We start from the raw sequence: 19,858 nt of genomic DNA, 5'->3' as shown, positions 1-19,858 counted from the left end.
TGGTGGTTATATTTAGTAGTCTATTGTCACGCAAACTGGAAGGAAATATAGACCCTTCAAAATGAAGGGATAAATTAGCAAATAAATTGACCTATTTCCCCCCTAGAAATTACATTGACTGTATTATTTTTATATTCAATTGAAATTACTATAAAAACTATTTGATAAATTATGGATAGCACATTAGGAAGTGATTCCTTAGAACCAGAAAAGAGAACTACGATCGACTCGGAAGGATTAAATCACCGTAACCCAGAAAGATTTGAAGGGGAAAATAGGTTATCACCGGATCTTGAGGCTCAGGGTATTGAAGAAGAAGCTTTGGCTGTTAATCCGGCCCGTGAGCCATTATACAAGTTCACGATTTTTTTTACTGAAGATGAAAAAAGAGTCTCTATTTATGGTGCGGAGTTCTTTGGTACATATGTCTTCTTGCTATCAGCATATCTAGTAGCTAGTGTTGCTAACCTGCAAGCAATTGCAGCAGAAGATGGTTTTTATGCCCCTCGTGTTTATAATATTTCATTTGGTTTCGGGATTTCATTATTAGTGGTTGCGGCTTGTACTTCGAACTTTTCAGGTGGTCACCTTAATCCTGCAGTTGTTTGGGGTCTATTTTTAAATGGAAATATTAGTATGTTTAGGTTCTTACTAGAAAGTTTGGTTCAAGTAATTGCTGGGATGGCAGCGGCGGGAACTGCCTCTGCAATGTACCCTGGCCCTGTCACATTTGCCAATGCGAAAGATGCATCTGTTAGTGTTAGTAGAGGATTGTTCTTAGAAGCATTCGGTGTTGCGTTGCTTGTGTTCACTGTTCTCTTTACTGCCATTGAAGTAAGTCCATTCGGTGGGATGGCATACCTACCAATTGGATTATCATTGTTCTTGGGTCATATGATTTGTGTTCCAACTACAGGAGCAGGATTGAATCCAGCAAGATCTTTTGGCCCAGCAATCGCAGCAAGAGATTTTCCAGGGTATCATTGGATTTACTGGCTTGGTCCAGTTATTGGAGGAGCTGTTGCAGTGGTAGCATATAAGATGATCAAGCTTGGTCACCGTGGTACTATACTTCAAGAAGCTAGAATGAAGAGTAACAGCTAATTTCAACTTTGATTGTTTTGGTTTTTTTGGTTTTTCGCGAAATTACATAAAACCTAAGCCATTTTATCAATTATTCAATTGATGCTAATTTAATTTTTTTGACCTATATAATTATATATATTTAATATCTCTCACATATATATATTTGATAATATTTCAACCTGTAATAATGATTACTTGAAAGTTTATAGGATCGTTAAAATCTATAGTAATGTAATGCAAGATTGCATATAGATATTTTGCAACCACTTGAATCAGCGCGTCTAAATTTTTTTACGTCAACTCCAAATATTATCCTAGATTATAATATCGAGAGCGATATGGTTTCATAACATACCGTCCCTTCTACCCATTACATATTTATATTACTTTCAATTTATGTCTTTCCCAAAGAAAATTGGATTACGTAGAATAATGCGCATATCACGACTGTCCAGACGTTAGTTCACGCTTTATCCCATATAATGCCACAGTTATATTGCATCCACATGAAAAACTTTTTTTTTACCGAACCGAAAGAATGCTTTCTCTTTCCAACCATTTATATCTAAGAAAAAAATGTTGATTATTAAACTAAAGTATTGAGATTAAAAATTATGTTGGAAATCAGGAAGGTAGATGAACGAAGTTCTCTAATTGATAAAACAGAAACGTTGTCAGGTGTTCATATAGAAAGAGATGGATCTTCACAGTTTCCTAATACCACAACGTCTAGAAGTATTTTCTCACAGGTAGATAACTTCCTCTGGATTGAATTATCGTTGTTTATGAACGTATTTCTTTCTGGGTTTGATGGTACTGTAGCTGCATCAACATACACCACTATTGGCAATGAGTTTGGAGCAATGAATTTAGCTTCTTGGATTACCACTTCATACTTGATTACTTCCACTGCATTTCAACCTTTATATGGATCATTTTCTGATATCATCGGAAGAAGGAAATGCGTAATTTTTGCTGTTATTTGCTTTTTAGTTGGTTGTTTTGGTTGCTCTATTGCCAAAAGCATGCTAATGCTAAACTTGATGAGGGCATTTACAGGAATAGGTGGTGGCGGATTAATAACACTTTCAACTATCATTAATTCAGATATCGTTATTCCAGAGAAACGAGGATTATTCCAAGCCTTTCAAAATCTACTATTAGGATTTGGAGCCATTTGCGGCGCTTCTTTAGGTGGACTTATTGCTCTGACATTAGGATGGAGATGGTGTTTCATAATTCAAATTTTTCCAGCACTAATAAGTGTTTTTATTGCCTTCAATTATATTCCAAATCAGCCAGAATTTAGTAACGAGTCTATTTCTTCTGTGAAAAACATATTTTCAAGAATTGACATAAAAGGATCCATCATATTAGTTACTGCGCTAACGTTTCAACTTTTTGTTTTGACTTTAGGGGGAAATGTATTGGCTTGGAACGATTATAGGCTAATTTGTTTAGGGATAAGTGGTTTTTCGTTGTTACTATACTTTTTGTATGTTGAATGCAATACAACAGCGAATCCTATAATTCCTATTAATAAATTCAAGGGACTATTTCCCATTTGTCTTATTGCTTTTAATTTCTTAATAGGTTTAGCAGGTTATGCCTATCTTTTTATCTTACCTTTATTATTTCAAATTGAGCTTGGTGATACACCGTCTAAAGCAGGGTTTAGACTTATTTTTCCTGCACTATCAACACCTATAGGTGGTGTAATTGCGGGTGTAACCATGGCTAGATTTAATTGCTTAAGATTACTTGTGTATTCTGGGTCATTTATTATGAGTATTGGTAACTTTCTTGCATTGCTTATTAATAAAAGTACCAAGCCGTGGCTCTTGAACCTTCTTTTAATGCCGGCTAATATCGGTCAAGGTTTAGCGTATCCGAGTAGCTTATTCACATTTATTTTTGCTTATGGAACTTCCAATCAAGCGACGTCTACATCTATGGTTTATCTACTGAGAAGTATTGGGGGTGTTTGGGGTGTTGCTGGAGTTTCAGCAATCATTCAAATATTTACGAGCAGTAAGGTGTCCAAGGATTTACACAAATTAGGTGAATTAAATAACGATGAAATCAATAAAATACTAAGTGATTTGAAGAAATCAACCGACGCTGCATTTACATTGCCAGATCATATCAAATGTATTGTACTTCAAGATTATGAATCTGCAATTAAAATCGCCCAAGCAGTCTCAGCTATTTGTTGTGCAATAGCCTTCTTCTTATTTCTTCTAAGTGATGTTTTGAAAGCTAAAACTAAACTAGTCTCACTATAGATATAATTTAGAAATAAATAGAATCACACTTTCAACATTACACAAATATTTTTCAGCATAAACTACTTTCACATGACAGAGAATTAACAGACTTCTGCCAGGTATGGTTATATTGTCCCAAATAATACGACCTTGCGTCATAAGCTTATGAACCGAACCGCATTCTGTGGCTTCAATTAGAATATTTTAAGTTACTATATAAGAAAATCAAATTAGTCCATAATATTCTAGTTATAGCTATTTTATACAGATCGGCTTTTCTACAATGAAATCAAATACATTAAGTATTATCTCTCTATTAACATTTTTTATACACTTGGTCTTTGGCGATTGGCAGTATCGATCGCGGCCAGATTTAGCTCCTCCGAAGTTGAATATTACAATCTTCCCAGATGACGATATTTCTCCAGGTTATTTATTCCTTGCTCCATTTAGTGGATATGCAGATATTGATACCTTTCACGGACCTCGTCAGGCTGCACCCTATATATTTAACAGTGAAGGGGAATTGGTTTGGTCCGGTTTTAGCTATTTTTCTATATGGGCAACAAATTTCCAAGCCGGTAAACTCAATGGAAATGATATCCTATTTTCATTTGAAGGATCTCATAATCCACGTTATGGACACGGGCATGGACATATAACATTCCTAAACCAGAATTACGAAACTATTAAAGAATTAAGAGCCGGAAATCATAAAATTATTGATAAACATGAATTTCACATAATTAACGAAACAACAGGACTAGTACAGATTTATCAGCCAGTACCTAAGGATTTGACACCATATGGTGCTTCTGCTCAACAGCAATGGGTTGTAGATGCCATCTTTCAGGAATTAGATATAAATACTGGTGAGGTCATATTTGAATGGTCTTCGTTGGAGCATGTTTCGCCGGATGAGTCAGTATTACCAATTAATCAAGGACAAGCCGGATCAGGATACAATTCAAGTGATGCTTGGGACTATTTTCACATTAATTCGGTAGATAAAGACCAGAATGGTGATTACTTAATTTCCGCGAGAGATGCTGCCTCATTATATAAGATAGATGGCAATACTGGAGAAATTCTTTGGAAATTAGGAGGTTTACCAGGAATTACAAGCTCTGATTTTGAAAGTGAAAAAAATTTGACATTTTCTTTTCAACATCATGCTAGGTACTTATCAACTTCTGATGATGGGACTAAGCAGTTAATATCATTCTATGACAATTCAGCCCATGGATCGGAAAACAAAAACGGTGGTGTGGTCAAATATAATGAACACTCCAGTGGGAAAATTATAGAAGTCGATACAAAAGACTGGTATGCAAAATTAATCTTTAACGGGGTATCTCCAGATAATTTGTTATCAAAATCACAAGGTTCTACACAGGTGTTATCAAACGGAAACGTTCTAGTGAACTGGGGTTCAGAGGGTGCAATCACGGAATTTAAAGATGAAAGACCAATATTCAATGCGTTTGTTGATTCAGGAGAATTGGGACTTCATGCCGAAAACTACCGTGCTTTCAAATCAAACTGGACTGGGAAACCAAATGAAAAAATTGCCGTGTTAGGTGAATACACAAATGATGGATCTACAAATATATATGTCAGCTGGAATGGGGATACTGAAACGAAGAAATGGAAATTTTATTCAGTCGAACATAATGGTTCTAGAAGATTTATTGGAGAAAGCCCAAGAAAGGGGTTCGAGAGCCTCAAAACATTTGACGCAAAGTTTGCAAGAGTCTTGGTGGAGGCTTACGACTCTGAAGAAGTTTTATTATCTACATCTGATCCTGTTTATACAGAGGCCCAAATTTTGGCAGTAGAAAGTAGTAAAGAACATCCTGAATACGTATGTGGGGAGTATCAAACATATTTTTCCAGAATCATTGCAAGGCTAACTTCTATAGCAATTTAAATTTTATTTTTTCCTATATATTATATGCTATACAATAAAACTAAATCTCCAAGTTATCACTCCATCCAGGGAAGATACTTGCTGAGTCGAAGCTATGTATAAAATTTAAAGTTGGTGATGAAAGATAATTTAACATTGCATCATCTCTATATACACTCTTACCAGTCATAAGGGAATCTGCCTTTACAGTCGAAGAATCAAGCAAAATATTATCACCATGGGTAGATGGCGTGAAAACTCCATTTTTAAGTACTGATGTGACTATTTTCACCTTACTATTGCCTTTTGGATTATAGACCTCTTGGACTTCTCCATTTCCATAATCATGCATAGTATGTCGTATAGTTTCATTCTGTATGTTTGTAGATGCGTTAACACTATAGTTTTCAAACTCCTCTTGTAAAACTCTAGCTAGGTTATACCATTTTTTCCCTAACCCCCACACATTACTCCAAGTGCGTAGTCCTTCTATGTTATCTAAAGACATTATCTTGAACTTTTCTTTCATATTTAAGACTTCTTCAGGATCCACGGAATCGGCTTGGTTTGCTATAAATGGGTAGTTCTTCATTAAAATATTGGAAGGAAATGCATAAAAATATAAGCCTGTTATAGCGGCTGTAAATAATTCAAATCCAGTAAATGGTGCAATAACCATTAAATCCCTCAGTTTAAGACTATCTATTAATGCTGATAGTTTCTCTACTGAGTCCATTAGATTTTTTACCGAGTTTCTCCACCAATGGAAAGTAAAAGAATCTGGGTGGCAAAATAAATACTCTCTGTTCAAAAAAATTCGACATAAAAATGAAAGCCCATGAAGGTAACCAAAGTTTGGCCCCGATCCTTGTGAGATATGCGCTTCTAAATTAAATGAATTGTATATTAAATGTCTTGGGAGCGCCGATTGAAAGGATCCTAACTCATCAGAAAGATTTGCGAATGTAGAATGTAGGTCCCAGGGTGGTTTTATTTCATACTTACCACCAATTTCACCAACCCATTTTGCGATCTTTGACCATATCTCAAACAATACAATCGTAAATCCATAAAACGAAACTTTATTCAACTCCTGAGTATTTTTATCTTGGATGCTGGATATCATTTCAACGTAAGTTTGTGCATTACTATCATTACCAAAAATAAAGTCATCTTCAGCACAAGGTAGCTTAATTCGAATTTCCTCTAGTCTGATAGCAGGTGATCTTTCTCGACCACTTGAATTACACCTGTCCATCATATAAACAGACCACAAAGTCCGTCTTTTGCATTCAATTGAAATATGTTTCGAGACATCATCTCCCTCACCAATATTGTCATCATCAGCAAACAAATTCTTTTCATCGCCTAATCCAAGCACTAATGCCATTCTTGCTGCAATACCAATATAAAGATAGCTTCTTGATGTGTTTCCTTCTCCCCATTCATGGCTACTAAGTAAAGTTAAACTTTGAATCCTTTGAATTGTAGGGCTATCGAATACATCTTTAAGTAGGCTCCTTGCATGCCAACCAAAATAATTGGACGCATTGGAGGCATAATCTAAAGAATCAACTTCATGAGCCACATTTAGATTGCTATCGTTATCGTTCGTATTACAATCACGTATATTACCATTAACAGTCTTGCAATACGGAGTATCTGGAGCAAAATATTCAGGTTCCTCTGTCTCAGAGAAGCGACCGTATATGCTAGATAAAATGGGATGGAGTCTGGAACAAAGGCCAAGAATAGCAAGCAATATAATGGGATCAGGATATTTCAAGGAGTTTGAAAAATTAGCTTTAAAATATTTATGATTGTACTCCTTTATGTACGTTTCAGGATTGAACTCATTTGATTTTAAGAATGCAATCAAGGATGGTTTATGTACAAAGGGGAATATCCCTTTATATTGGTTTCTAAAAAAAATTTCTGCAACTTCAATTATTATCCATTTTTCTGGGAGAATCACTGCAACATCCTTATTCGGGCTTCTTTTATTAGCTTGTATTCCCTTAACGGAATTAGTGTCAGCGTTTCGTAATGTTGGTCGAATCTTAGGTAAGCTCTTTTTATGTATCTGGGATTTTTTCAATGTATACGAGCATGAAAGCTTCAATGAATCACATCTTTGGCATTGACTACCATCATTATTATTATTACACCTTAATTTGCATTCCCTACATACGTTACAGGCCACGCTTGACCTATTCTTCTTGGACATAGGAGGCATACCAACTACATTACTATTTTATAGATTCCATGGAGATTTTTCATTTATCATATGATAGAAAAAATGTGTGGTTCAATTATCATTATCAGCTCTAATCTCGTGATTTTAGTTGAAGAATTGGGATGTTGAGGTGTATGATTCAAATTAGGACCCAAAAAGTTTCATATTATTCTGTATTCACAAAATTAAAAATTTTTATAAAGTTTCTTGCTTCATTTTTTTATTTACACACTATCTAATTCTAATACTGCAATAGAATTGCAATTTCTATGTTTCTCTATAAGATAAAAAAAAGTAGTATCCCAAACTAATCACAATTTTCAATTAAATCATTGATACCTCGTCATCAGTAAGTGAATTTAAAGTCAAGACGCTTGTTGGTGTCATCAGTAGTATTTTTGACATAATCTTCTTGTTCCTCGATTGTTAATGCGTTCCAAGCTTTTTCCTTCTGCCTGTTTCTGAATATGTAATAGTACCTCGCAAGAATGCAAGAACCCAAAGCACCAAAAGCGCATCCTATTAATACCACATTCCCTCTATGATAGGCTGGTGCATCATCATCCCTGTATATATTTGCTGCAATAATCGCAGCGGTTTGTGAGAACACATTCACAACTGCTGCTGAAACTGCACGATTTCTAACGGAATTGGAATTCGCTGAACACCATGATATGGTGAGCGGCCATGTGGGACATGCACCTAAAATAACTGTAAGTATGGCAAAAGTTCCCCATACATCAACTTGAGAACCAGGCCAATATCTCAAGGGAAACAAGCACGAAAGAATCCATATTGGAATAGTTGCTAGCACTAATGCTCTGCTATTAATGATTTCTGATACATAACCTGAAGCAAGCATAGTAATAATCATCAATATATTGTAAGGAATGCTCAATAGGTTAGTCTTGAATGTTGAGAAACCAAGTTTTCTGAGTGTTAAAGTCAAGTAGTTACTAGTTGGGGAAGCCCCAATATCACCCAAAAGTCTGATAATATAAACGGGCCATAAATCATAGTCCAATAAACTTTTAACCAATTCCTTGGGGCTAACTGGCTGTCTATTATTCATATCGCCCTTGGTTGGATCATCACGTAAGATTCTATTAACGACAATTTTCTCTTCCCTATCAGTGTACCATCCCTTTTTGCGGAACCATGTTTTAGTTTGGACAGCTGATGCGGGCATTTTAAAGTATGAAACCAATCCAACTATCAAAGTAAAAAGCCCTTCAACAAGAAACAACCACTTCCAGCCTTCAGGGAGCGCGTTGGTTTTGATCTTTAATAAAGCAAAAGCCAATAAACTTGACCATACAGCAGTTAAAGGGTTAGCAATGTAAAATAAGGATAAACGAAATGGAAATTCCTTTGAGGTATAAAAGTAGGACATCCATAAGCATATGTCACAAATGAATCCACCTTGAAGGGCCCCTAAGAGACCTCTTGTAACAAAGAAGCCCACTTTGTTTGTGATAGCTGCCTGAGTCATTGAAACAATACTCCACAAAACAATTTGGGATGGAATCCAAATATCAGGTCCGACCTTCTTAGATAGTAATTGGGATGGCAACTCCGCTGCTAGGAAACATACCAAATTAATCGTTTTACCGACATTATAATCATTTGTAGTCATTCCTAGGTCTTCCAACATGTTATCGGACAAAGCTTGTGATATATTATTTCTGTCAAAATCCAAAGCTGTAAACATAAAGAAAGCCCAAAATGTGACATACCAATCGTTTTTCCATACTACCTTTCTTTCTTCTTCGGCAGTCCATGTAAAATCTGGATCAAAATGGTCCCTACATTCATATTCACAATCTGAGTATATCTTGGCATAATGCTCGGCAACAAGTGGATCTTGAAAAACATGTTCCAACTTCTCAGATGAGCTGTCGGACTCAACTTCGTATTCCTTGTTAACAATATCAACTTGTTGCTTCTTTTCTTGGGAACCTCTCAAAAACCTTAAACTCATTGTTAGCCTTAATAAGAAAAAATTATATTGACTTACATGGAAATTGTGATCCTAATATATATCCGAAGCAAAGGAAACCAGGTAGCTCTACTCGTCAAGTTATCATAGGGACCATTCGCAGCCATAGTTTTGTTCCGCATTCAACTGTGTATACTTTTTTGAAGTATCACATGTGCATCCAATGCTAAAAAATGATATTTTCACGTGCTTTACATTTCAATTGCGTTTTCTAATCCATACTTTCGATAATGATGTCTTAATATTATAATTTCTGAGGTCATTGATGATGCAATTAAGCCACATCAATGTCAAAAATAAGCAGTTATACAATTGACGCTATAATACCAACAAGGAAAGATCTAGATGACTTCCTTCAAAGTCATAATGCAGGTTTGATCGAAAAGAAAAGGCAATGTTGCAGCACAATATGAACCCTCTTATTCAAATGGATAAACGGAAATTTTTCCATTTAATCAATAATTAAAAGGCTGTAATTTATTTCATATTATTTAGAATCATTTCTATTATGTTTTATTGTGTATTTAATTTTCAGTAATAAGCTTGGTTTAGAAAAAATTGTATATTTCGCAGAATTGCAATAAAATTTCAATTGCAATCTTCCTTTACATCGGGAATCAAGAATGACATGGGCAGTATACAAATCAATGGGTCTCAATCAGCGTTGTAGAACGATATCATGATAGCTGATTGGGTGTAAATTCAAAAAGTTCAATCAAAGGCTTGGTTTCTGTAAGACACATCTACAGTATGCGTATGTGAGTGCGTGGCTGAAAGACGATCGTAATGAACTGATTCAATGAAGAGTGAATCAACAAAGTAGGTAATGGCTTCACTTACAAGACAGGCGTACGGCTTTCCATCTGCATAGGAAGATCTAAATTTAGTCTGTTTCGATTCGCGTTTTGATGTAGCCTTAAAAAAGCTAAACGCCCAGAAGTCCGTTTAAATCCATTAATCTCCTTTAAAGACCGTCGATTTTAATTATTATCTCATCGTTTATAATGAATATAAGTAACAGGATTTTGCAGTATAACTTGGATCAATGTTTGAATTAGACTAGGTTTAGCTAACTAAATAACAATCTACCTATCCTAAATTGCTTTTATAAATACTATGCCAAATAAACTAGGAATCAGAGATGAATCGTTAAAGTCCTGGAAGGCCTATAATTATACACCTTCAAAGGCAGCAGCAGCTATATTTATTGTGTTATTTGGTTTGGCGACTATTTTCCAGGTTTACCAAATTGTGAAAACAACGGCCTCAAAACATTTTACTAGAAGCGAAAAACATGTGTTATGGATTATGCTACCTTTTGTATTAGGGGGAATTTTTGAAGTCATAGGGTATATTGGAAGACTTTTATCAAGTAATGATGTCACTGTCCTTGGACCATACATTATCCAATCAATTCTTTTGTTAGTTGCACCTGCCTTGTATGCTGCCACTTTATACATGTCTCTTGGCCGTTTGATTCAGCGCATGGAGTGTCAAAGATACTCAATTATCCCATTGAAGTATTTAACCAAGATCTTTGTGGTCGGTGATGTGGTGTCGTTCTTAATGCAGGCTGGTGGTGGAGGAATTATGTCTTCGGGTGACCAATCATCCATGAAGACCGGGGAACGCGTGATTATTGGTGGTTTGATAGTTCAGATAGTTTTCTTTGGGATGTTCATGGTCGTGGAAGTGATCTTTCATTATAGAGTCCTTAAACACCCAAATGAATGTGCTATGTTTATCAGAAATATACCCTCACAATTCAATAATTGGAATTCTATTTTGCTCACCCTTTTAGCCTGCTCAATACTTATATTCGTAAGATCTATATTCAGATTAATTGAATATATTCAAGGAAATGATGGGTATCTTATTTCGCATGAAGCATTTCTTTATGGTTTTGATGCAGCGCTCATGTTCTTGAATATGGTGATCTTTATTTCGCAAGATATTGGAAAATACTATGTTGCATTTAGAACATTTAAATATGGCACAACTGATAGTTTTCATAGTTCAGGATCAATTTCAACAGATAAAGAAGCGTTGGTCGGAAGATATATGCTTTAAATTACAGAGTATTTGCAACATATTCCGCAGGGGTACACGTGACGGCATACATTTAAATTTTTCTCCTTAATATTATGTAACGTTGAATGCATTTCAAACATTAAATCTTACCATTAGCTTAGTTAACACTAAATTCTTACGTCATATGTTTATGTTTTATAGACATATAAATGTTACTGGGGTTTCTGATACATATTACTAAGTAGTAAATTCTAAATTAGATAGGCTTTAATAACATTCACAAGATGGCTTTAGATAGCAAAAACCGTAGATCTATATACAACTATTCTTTATAGGAATAACACGAATCGAAAAAGTCTAATTCCAAACTTAAAGCCTTTAAGAAGGATTCTTCAAACCGAGAACGATAATCTTGTGAGACTACGGCTCTATTCACTTCGTTTTTTAAGAATTCCACCCAGGAAGTAAATTTATCTCCACTATGAAGAACAATCCACTCCATATATTTGTATCGTAAGTTTTCACGAACATTTCCCTTGAGAAGATGGAAATCAGCCCACCCAAGATAAACCTGCTCCATTAAATATATGAAAGTAATGATCTCAACATATGACAGGGATTCATGTGCTAAATGTTTTAAATACCGAAGATATTCTTCAACTTCAGTAAGTGCATAATCAATATGCGTCTACATGATTCAAGAAACGATTCCGTAAGACTTTAGAAATTCTAAAATCATTAGTTTGGGCTGCTATTATCTCACAAATATCTATCATATACTTGATTCACCAAAGGGGTATAACTGTATAACTGAATCTAATTGCAAAAATGAAAAGGTTGCCTGATTCAAGGCCGAAAGAGAACATAGAAGAGAGCGAGCTGCAATCAGTAAAAAGTTGTATTATCTTTTTTAGGCAAGCAGGCGGTGCAGGTATTATGGCTCAAGGTAATCTGTCATCCATAAAAACCGGAGAAAATGTAATTATTGGTGGTTTGATAGTTCAGATAGTTTTCTTTGGGATGTTTATTGTTGTGGAACTGTTCTTTCATAATAGAGTCCTTAAACACCCTAACGAGTGCGCTATGATTACTAGAAATATTCCCTCTCAATTAAAGAACTGGGATTATGTCTTGCTTACACTTTTAGTTGCTCTATTCCTATATTCATAAGATCTATATTCAGACTTATTGAATATCTTCAAGGGATGGATATCTCATGTCGCATGAAGTATTTCTTTATTGTTTTGATGCAACCCTTATGTACTTGAACATGATAGTTTTTATTTTCCAGGATATTGGGACGGACTATGTTGCGTTCAGATACTTTAATTATGAGTCACCAGCTAGTATTATCACCTCTAGATCAATTGAGACGGACAAAGAAACCATGATTGAAAGCATTGCTTTTTTTTATTAAAGTTTCGCAAGCTTTTTCTGCAATACAACCTGTTGGTTTTGTGTCACTATCAGAATAAAGATTCTGAACCAAATCATTGTAGGAACCATAAATAGCTATGCTAGCAATACTGATAGTCATCGGAGACGATGTAATTAATCTAATGAGTTGAGACGAAATAAGAATATAAATTAGGAATGAATCTCACAGAAGAAGAATAATTTTCTAATCAACGAACAGCAATTAAGCAGAACATACTTAACTAAGACTATCCTAAAAAGTCATCGATAGGTAGATCGATCACTTAACTACTTCTATAGTAACCAATATTGATATATAAGACCCGTATATATACAATACTAATACATAAGTATTCTTCCCTATATATTTCAGGTATTCCCACGAAGATTCTAATAATTCTTCAGAAATAGAATCTGAATAATATTCTAAAACATCGATTGAAACTATTTTATGCATTATGGTGAAAATTAGTTTTTGGTAAAATTATTTTTACTTTATTATATTCGAATTCATATTTTTCATCTTCTTCTAAGTCGTTTATTGTACATCTTGTTTCTCCTTTATAGAATTCATGTATTTTTTCTATCCCAATACTTGGTAACACGTGACGAGAGTTTTTTAATTGATTTTAGATATTATACAACATATTTACCTTACAGCTTAAATTTAAATAAAATCTTACAGTTTATTCGCTTAAAAGATATACGTTCATTTCATCGTGGTGAAAATTACTATAATAAATTTGCCTAAATGTATTTGATTTGATTTTTTACCTAAGAAAAGAAGTATTCCGAAATGAATAAGAAGAGAAACAGACAAATACTTGTTTGTGCCAACTGCCACAAGAAGAAAAGAAAATGTGACAAAGAAGTGCCCTGTTCGAGCTGTATTAAATTAAGCATTGAAAGTACGTGCTCGTATAGTTCCTTATCGCGTAAAAGACAACACGTAATGGACGATGAACTCTGCGCTACTCAGGAATTTTCCAAGCAAAATAGCAGGGAGACCACGGATGAGTTAACTGAGAGTATAAATGACGAACACCGTGAAGACTTAAGTGACCGAATTGAGACTCTCAATAGAAAAGTAAAAGAATTAGAAACTGTTTTAACTACATCTGCGTTAGGTAACAACCCAAATTCCATACCCATAAATTATATAGAGGGGCGAGATACGTTTATGCAAGAATTAAGAAATTCGTCAAAATCGGTTTGCTTAAACCGGGAAGCTAATAGGGGATTGATAGGTTTCAATCCAGTACAACTGGATGAGAGAAAATTCAATTTTTTAAATACATTCAACACAAGCTCTAATGTCCCAGTTTCTCCATATGGTCCATTAAGGTATCTTATCTTAATAAAACAAGATCCTGCAGGAGTATTATTAACTAGCTATTTTAAATCGCCTTCATCAAAGAATTTTGAACATTTCTCATCGCCACATATTGCTGACCTAGAAAAATTGGATGAAAAGTCCCGTCATTTCTATGCCGATAGTTATATTAAGAAGGTAGGAAAAGACTGTACTATGGCTGATATTATTGAAGTGAAGGATGCAATCTCTAAGTTCGGACTAACTTTAGGATTAAGTTTTAACACAGCAGCACAGCTTGAGAATGAGAACAGTTTATTGGATAAAATAAAGTTTATATTGCCGAATAATAATGCACTCAATTTACTTTTAAACTTATTCTTTGAAATTCTATATCCCCATTTTCCAATCTTAGATGAAGCTAGTTTCCGGTCAGATATTCTTCGAATATTTGGCGAAGAGCTTAATGATTCCCAAAGAAATAGAATAGAAACCATAAAAATCAGGAATAGACATGATATAGCGGTTGTTGTAACACTATTAATACTAATCAGATTAAGTTATTTATCGTTATTTAATAACGATGTGCGGAAAAATGAAAACATGTTAAATTCACAAAATTATTCATTATATATCAGAAACAAAAAATATCTTTTAGAGAATCCCATACCAATAGAAACAATAGATATAGCGAAATTATGTATTAGAGAATTAGACCTAATTTCGTTACCAAACTTGGCAATTTTTCAGGCCTCGCTCATGATGCAGATTTATCAAACCTATGCGCCCGAAGAGAATACTTTCACTAGAACAGAATCTCCAGTTAGTATCGGAAACTTGTATCAAATGGCAAATTCCTTGTTTTTAAATAGAGACCCGGACTATATTCTATATTACGCTGATAGGAGAATGGAGGAAAAAGTGAAAATATTGAGTCGGCGTTTATGGTATTTTTTAACTATCTTAGATATTGAAGATTCAATATTATACGGCACTCAAATTTATACCGTTCAGTCAAACTATGATACGAAGATACCATCAGTCCCTAGAAATAGTCCTGATCGCCATATGGGTATAGAAACTGAAATAGTAACCGCAATAGAAGCTTTGCAGCCTGTAATTAAATCTGCACATGGGTATCTAGAAAGAATATTCAGGGTCAATTCAGATATGACAATATCTGAGTTGGCTAAATACTTGTCTGGCTTTGAAATTCTAGTTCAAGAAAATTTAGGAACACTAAATGATTATCTTAATACTGACATGACTGTTCCCAAATTCTTGAAGATACAAAAATTTAAATTATATTTATATTGCAAAATTATGCTACTGTCAACCTATTATTGCTTATTCCTTTATTATGAGGTAAATAAGAACTTACTGTTGAGTCTTTTTTATTTGAAAAAACTTATACAAACTATAGGTTCTGAATTGGCAGGCATCTCTAGGAGCCTTATGGATAATTGCGATGAATATTTTGGTCCGGCGTTTACGTTGATTTTGAGTCCTATATTGCAAATATTTAGTCGTATGGAACTGCTTACATTTCTGATCCAAATGCGAGTAAAGTGTACACAGAAGTCATTAGAAAAGAAATTTCTTGCGAGAGTTATGAGTAAGGAGACCTTAAAGCTATATGATAAAACACTTGAGAACCTATTATCTGTTTTTAGTAGTTTAATGAATTCTAATAGAAATTTCATGAGCCTGTTCAAAACCAGATATTATTTCGCTTGGAAATATACACAGTCAATTATATATGGTTTGAACATTGTTGCTGACGACAATCTTTATGCTGATGAAGAAAAAACAGAGAATGCTTCGTTAAAGTATTCTTTACATGATATTTGTGAGCTAGAAAATTTATTAACATCTTGTGTAAACTCTAAGGAAAAGGATTCGAGCTGTCCTAAAAATGACATATCCACGTTTAGTCGTTACAGAAAAATTGACAAAGATTCAATAGGAAATCAAGAAGATGCTGGATCAATAAGGGATTTAATGCACGACATTCAAGTGGACAAATTATGGAGACTGTTGGATTTTTTTAAAGAAGAATCCTATGGCCGTCATTTCAGAGGCATATGGTCAAAGTTTGAAAAATCTGAAACTAACCGCGATTCATTTCCAGGGAATTTATCACTTGAAAATTCAAATGTTATAGCCAATACTGAAATTGATGTCATGCTCCAGGAGAGCGATCCTTTTAGGGAATTCGGGATTGAAGACTTTTTTTTTGATAATGAGTTTTACAACAGACTTAGTCATCTTCATTAACACTAGAATTATTGATATATGCGTGTAATGTAAACACTGAATTATTGAGTTTTTTCGATAAAACCTTCAGACATATTAGAAATTTCAATTTTGTTTGATTCATTTGATAAAATACAATGATTTTCAATATGTTTAAACTCTAATCAATACCTTTTATACAAGGAAAAATGTAGAGATGTATGGCTTTATTATGTTTAAGAGTACATGAATCAAAGAATTGAAATAATTTCCTATGATCTTATATAGCCCGGGGTTTTCAAAATATGCAGACATCAGACAATACTATCTTGCATGTCTTGAACATTTTAATATGACATACTAAATAGTACGAGCAATTAAGGATTAATCAGAAGGGTTAGCATTAGATCTCAAACGTAATGCCATATTCGACATCTCTTGCAACATTTTGTGCAATTATGCAAGTGAAACGTGTTCGACATTCATAAATGCTCCTTAGGCTGTACTTTAATGGTAACATAATTTAAAAATTAATCCTAAAAATTAGCGGTGTTAAGCCGGAAGCAATGATGTACTCCACAAACGTAACATTCATAGACATAGCCATATACGAGGTGTTCCGATTCATATGATTAGCTCTTGAACCCTTAGTAGATAGTTGGACATCTATAAGATGGCAATATGATTTTTTATATAGCAAAATACATAGCTATCTATAGACAACTACTCTTTATACGAATAACACGAATCGAAAAATGCAATTTCCAAGTTTAGAGCCATTAAAAACGCTTCTTCACACAGAGAACGATCATCTTGTGACACTACTGCCCTATTCACTTCTCTTTTTAAGAATTCTACCCAAGAAGTAAATTTATCTCCACTATGAAGAATAATCCACTCTTTATACTTGTATGGCAAGTCTTCACGAACATTCCCTTTGAGAATATGGAAATCAGCCCACCCAAGATAGACCTGCTCCATCAAATACATGAAAGTAATAATCTCAACATATGACAGGGATTCATGTGCTAAATGTTTTAAATATTGAAGATATTTTTCAACCAGAGGTAATACAGGTGAATCAGGACCAAGCAACATTTTGCAACAATGTTGCTCTAATTCAGGTTTACTGGTTTCCTTCAATTGAGTCAAGCAGTTATCAAAGTAATCGTTCTCATCATTGGCAATGAAACCTATCTGTTTGCTTAAAATAATGGCCGAGTCTGTATTATCGCAATAGGCCAATGTCTTACCAAAGACGTTCATTCCTAATTGGAAGAACTTTAAGTCTTGTGTTAAGTATGTGAAGAGCTTGAAATCGGGCAAAGTTCCTTCGCATAATTCTTTTGTTAAAGCATGAGTTATGGCTTTCTGATACCTTTCTTTGTATTTTTCTAGTAAATCGTCTATGATGTGACCCATGGTGAATTGTATAAGCGGACTTTAATAAAAAAATTATGAAAACAAGTATCAAATTGCCTTGACCATCATTTCGTATATTATTTTGTACATTCGAATCTCCTTTTAAGTGCATAATCAGTATGCGCCTACATGATTCAGAAATCGAATCTAAGACTTCACAAAAATTTTCTAAAGTCATTGCTTTGAAATACTATGATACCTGATTCACCAGGGACAGTAGAATTGAGTAACTGGATATAATTGAATAATGCCAGGAACAAAGTCGGAAAAGGATATAGGAGAAGGCGAGCTGCAACTTGTTTCTTCAGCAGAAAGTTATGAAAAAAGTAAAAGTAGCCATTGGATCTCATGGGTATATAAAGTAGACTCATTAGGAATAGAAACTAGGGGTATAGAAAGAGTGACGCCAGAAGAGAGAGAGTTGTTATCACAGAAAAAGAAACATTCAAAGATTAGACAATTTCTTAATGTTTTGGGATTATGGGTAGCAGCATGCGGTGGTTTGACGTCAATGTCATCCTTTTTTCTACCAACACTATTATTTTACTTGAATTTTCGTGATTCTCTAGTTAGTGGCCTTGTTTCCTTGATTGTAGGTTGTCTTGTCCCTGCCTACTGTTCAACAATGGGCGCAAAATCAGGATGCCGTCAAATGGTTACGGCTAAGTTCTTATTTGGATGCTGGGGTGTTAGAATAGTAGCAATTATTGTAATAATTAGCAGCCTTGGATGGTCAGTAGTCAATTGTGTTTTGGGAGGTGAAGTGCTTGCTGCACTTTCTGGAGTTCCATTATCAGTAGGTGTAGTGATTATATCTATTATAAGTTTGGTGGTAGCCGTTTTCGGTATTAAAATAGTCCTCAGATTTCAAAATATTATTGCAATTCCTATAACAATAGCTTCGATTTTGTTCTACGTGGTCGTATGTAAAAAATATGATTATATTAATATTACAAATGAAATGCTTGCAAAGGAAAATCAATCCGCAGCGACCGTCAGAGGGAACTGGCTTTCATTCTTTACAATCGGTTATTCTGTCACCGCAACATGGGGCGCAGGTGCTTCTGACTATTATATTTTGTTCCCCGAGAATACTCCGTCGTGGCAAGTTTTTTTGATAACCTTCATAGGTATATCAGTGCCCACTACATTCGTTGCCTTAATTAGTATAATTTGTGGTACAATTGCTTATTCGTATAAGCCATGGAATGATGCATACCTAGAGTTTGGAGTTGGGGGACTAATTAATGAGGCTTGCAAACCATGGGGAAACTTTGGCAAACTTATTGTTGTGCTTTTATATATTTCATTAGTGTGCAATAATATTATGAACACATATTCAAGTGCATTTGAATTCCAATTGATTGATCCTAAATTAGCCAGTATTCCAAGGTGGTGCTGGGCAATATTATGCACCATGATATATCTCGTTATATCTTTGGTCGGTAGAGAGCACTTGTTCACAATTTTAGGAAACTTTTTGCCTATGTTAGCCTATTGGATTTCCATGTACATTACAATTCTTCTTGAAGAAAATTTCATTTTTAGACGTCCAAAAAGCACTCGAAAGTTGCATTATAGAGAATTTGAAAAGGATGCAACAGAGGAAACAGAGCAATCGAATAGGGAAGATTATTTATATAATTGGGATTGTTGGAATAAGCCTCGTCTGATAACATTCGGAATTGCAGCACTTGTGTCATTTGCAATAGGAATAGTGGGTGCCGTCGTAGGTATGAACCAAGTTTATTGGCAAGGATGGATTGCTAGAAATATTGGAGACTATGGTGGGGACATTGGATTTTGGATATGTATGGCCTTTACTGGTATAACATATCCATTTTTAAGATACATGGAACTCAAGTGTTACGGAAAATAGGTGGAAAGATTATAGATATTTTAATATTTCAATTTATATTCAATGTGTAGAGTATTATATAGATAT

At 34.5% G+C, this 19,858-nt stretch overlaps 11 protein-coding genes across 11 annotated transcripts, besides 1 other annotated feature; 7 read left to right on the top strand and 4 right to left on the bottom strand. All coding sequences in view use genetic code 12, as the record gives it.

Moving 5' to 3' along the window:
- Positions 1 to 171: 171 nt before the first annotated feature.
- Positions 172 to 1,104, top strand: DEHA2F27104g (DEHA2F27104p; the record flags this gene model as incomplete). Its single annotated transcript, XM_461517.1, has 1 exon — positions 172 to 1,104. One exon carries the CDS (start codon positions 172 to 174, stop codon positions 1,102 to 1,104), a length of 933 nt encoding a protein of 310 aa, XP_461517.2.
- A 596-nt stretch (positions 1,105 to 1,700) lies between these two features.
- DEHA2F27082g (DEHA2F27082p) lies at positions 1,701 to 3,371 on the top strand (the record flags this gene model as incomplete). The annotated part of the gene is made up of 1 exon (XM_461516.2): positions 1,701 to 3,371. One exon carries the CDS (start codon positions 1,701 to 1,703, stop codon positions 3,369 to 3,371), a length of 1,671 nt encoding a protein of 556 aa, XP_461516.2.
- Positions 3,372 to 3,636: 265 nt separating this feature from the next.
- Positions 3,637 to 5,283, top strand: DEHA2F27060g (DEHA2F27060p; the record flags this gene model as incomplete). The annotated part of the gene is made up of 1 exon (XM_461515.1): positions 3,637 to 5,283. The coding sequence occupies one exon, from the start codon at positions 3,637 to 3,639 to the stop codon at positions 5,281 to 5,283; it is 1,647 nt and encodes a 548-aa protein (XP_461515.1).
- A 40-nt stretch (positions 5,284 to 5,323) lies between these two features.
- Positions 5,324 to 7,498, bottom strand: DEHA2F27038g (DEHA2F27038p; the record flags this gene model as incomplete). The annotated part of the gene is made up of 1 exon (XM_461514.1): positions 5,324 to 7,498. The coding sequence occupies one exon, from the start codon at positions 7,496 to 7,498 to the stop codon at positions 5,324 to 5,326; it is 2,175 nt and encodes a 724-aa protein (XP_461514.2).
- A 346-nt stretch (positions 7,499 to 7,844) lies between these two features.
- On the bottom strand, positions 7,845 to 9,479 carry DEHA2F27016g (DEHA2F27016p; the record flags this gene model as incomplete). The annotated part of the gene is made up of 1 exon (XM_461513.1): positions 7,845 to 9,479. One exon carries the CDS (start codon positions 9,477 to 9,479, stop codon positions 7,845 to 7,847), a length of 1,635 nt encoding a protein of 544 aa, XP_461513.1.
- A 1,134-nt stretch (positions 9,480 to 10,613) lies between these two features.
- DEHA2F26994g (DEHA2F26994p) lies at positions 10,614 to 11,567 on the top strand (the record flags this gene model as incomplete). Its single annotated transcript, XM_461512.1, has 1 exon — positions 10,614 to 11,567. One exon carries the CDS (start codon positions 10,614 to 10,616, stop codon positions 11,565 to 11,567), a length of 954 nt encoding a protein of 317 aa, XP_461512.1.
- Positions 11,568 to 11,850: 283 nt separating this feature from the next.
- Positions 11,851 to 12,108, bottom strand: DEHA2F26972g (DEHA2F26972p; the record flags this gene model as incomplete). Its single annotated transcript, XM_461511.1, has 1 exon — positions 11,851 to 12,108. One exon carries the CDS (start codon positions 12,106 to 12,108, stop codon positions 11,851 to 11,853), a length of 258 nt encoding a protein of 85 aa, XP_461511.1.
- Positions 12,109 to 12,356: 248 nt separating this feature from the next.
- DEHA2F26950g (DEHA2F26950p) lies at positions 12,357 to 12,698 on the top strand (the record flags this gene model as incomplete). Its single annotated transcript, XM_002770863.1, has 1 exon — positions 12,357 to 12,698. One exon carries the CDS (start codon positions 12,357 to 12,359, stop codon positions 12,696 to 12,698), a length of 342 nt encoding a protein of 113 aa, XP_002770909.1.
- A 277-nt stretch (positions 12,699 to 12,975) lies between these two features.
- Positions 12,976 to 13,329: a long terminal repeat (solo LTR of Debaryomyces hansenii Tdh2 retrotransposon).
- Positions 13,330 to 13,740: 411 nt separating this feature from the next.
- On the top strand, positions 13,741 to 16,533 carry DEHA2F26906g (DEHA2F26906p; the record flags this gene model as incomplete). Its single annotated transcript, XM_002770862.1, has 1 exon — positions 13,741 to 16,533. One exon carries the CDS (start codon positions 13,741 to 13,743, stop codon positions 16,531 to 16,533), a length of 2,793 nt encoding a protein of 930 aa, XP_002770908.1.
- Positions 16,534 to 17,214: 681 nt separating this feature from the next.
- Positions 17,215 to 17,913, bottom strand: DEHA2F26884g (DEHA2F26884p; the record flags this gene model as incomplete). The annotated part of the gene is made up of 1 exon (XM_461508.1): positions 17,215 to 17,913. The coding sequence occupies one exon, from the start codon at positions 17,911 to 17,913 to the stop codon at positions 17,215 to 17,217; it is 699 nt and encodes a 232-aa protein (XP_461508.2).
- A 247-nt stretch (positions 17,914 to 18,160) lies between these two features.
- DEHA2F26862g (DEHA2F26862p) lies at positions 18,161 to 19,792 on the top strand (the record flags this gene model as incomplete). Its single annotated transcript, XM_461507.1, has 1 exon — positions 18,161 to 19,792. One exon carries the CDS (start codon positions 18,161 to 18,163, stop codon positions 19,790 to 19,792), a length of 1,632 nt encoding a protein of 543 aa, XP_461507.2.
- Positions 19,793 to 19,858: the final 66 nt, after the last annotated feature.

Source organism: Debaryomyces hansenii, assembly GCF_000006445.2.
Source record: "Debaryomyces hansenii CBS767 chromosome F complete sequence".
Lineage (NCBI taxonomy): Eukaryota > Fungi > Ascomycota > Pichiomycetes > Serinales > Debaryomycetaceae > Debaryomyces > Debaryomyces hansenii.
The sequence above is the reverse complement of the archived record's forward strand: the minus strand, read 5'-3'. Positions and strand labels throughout refer to the sequence as shown.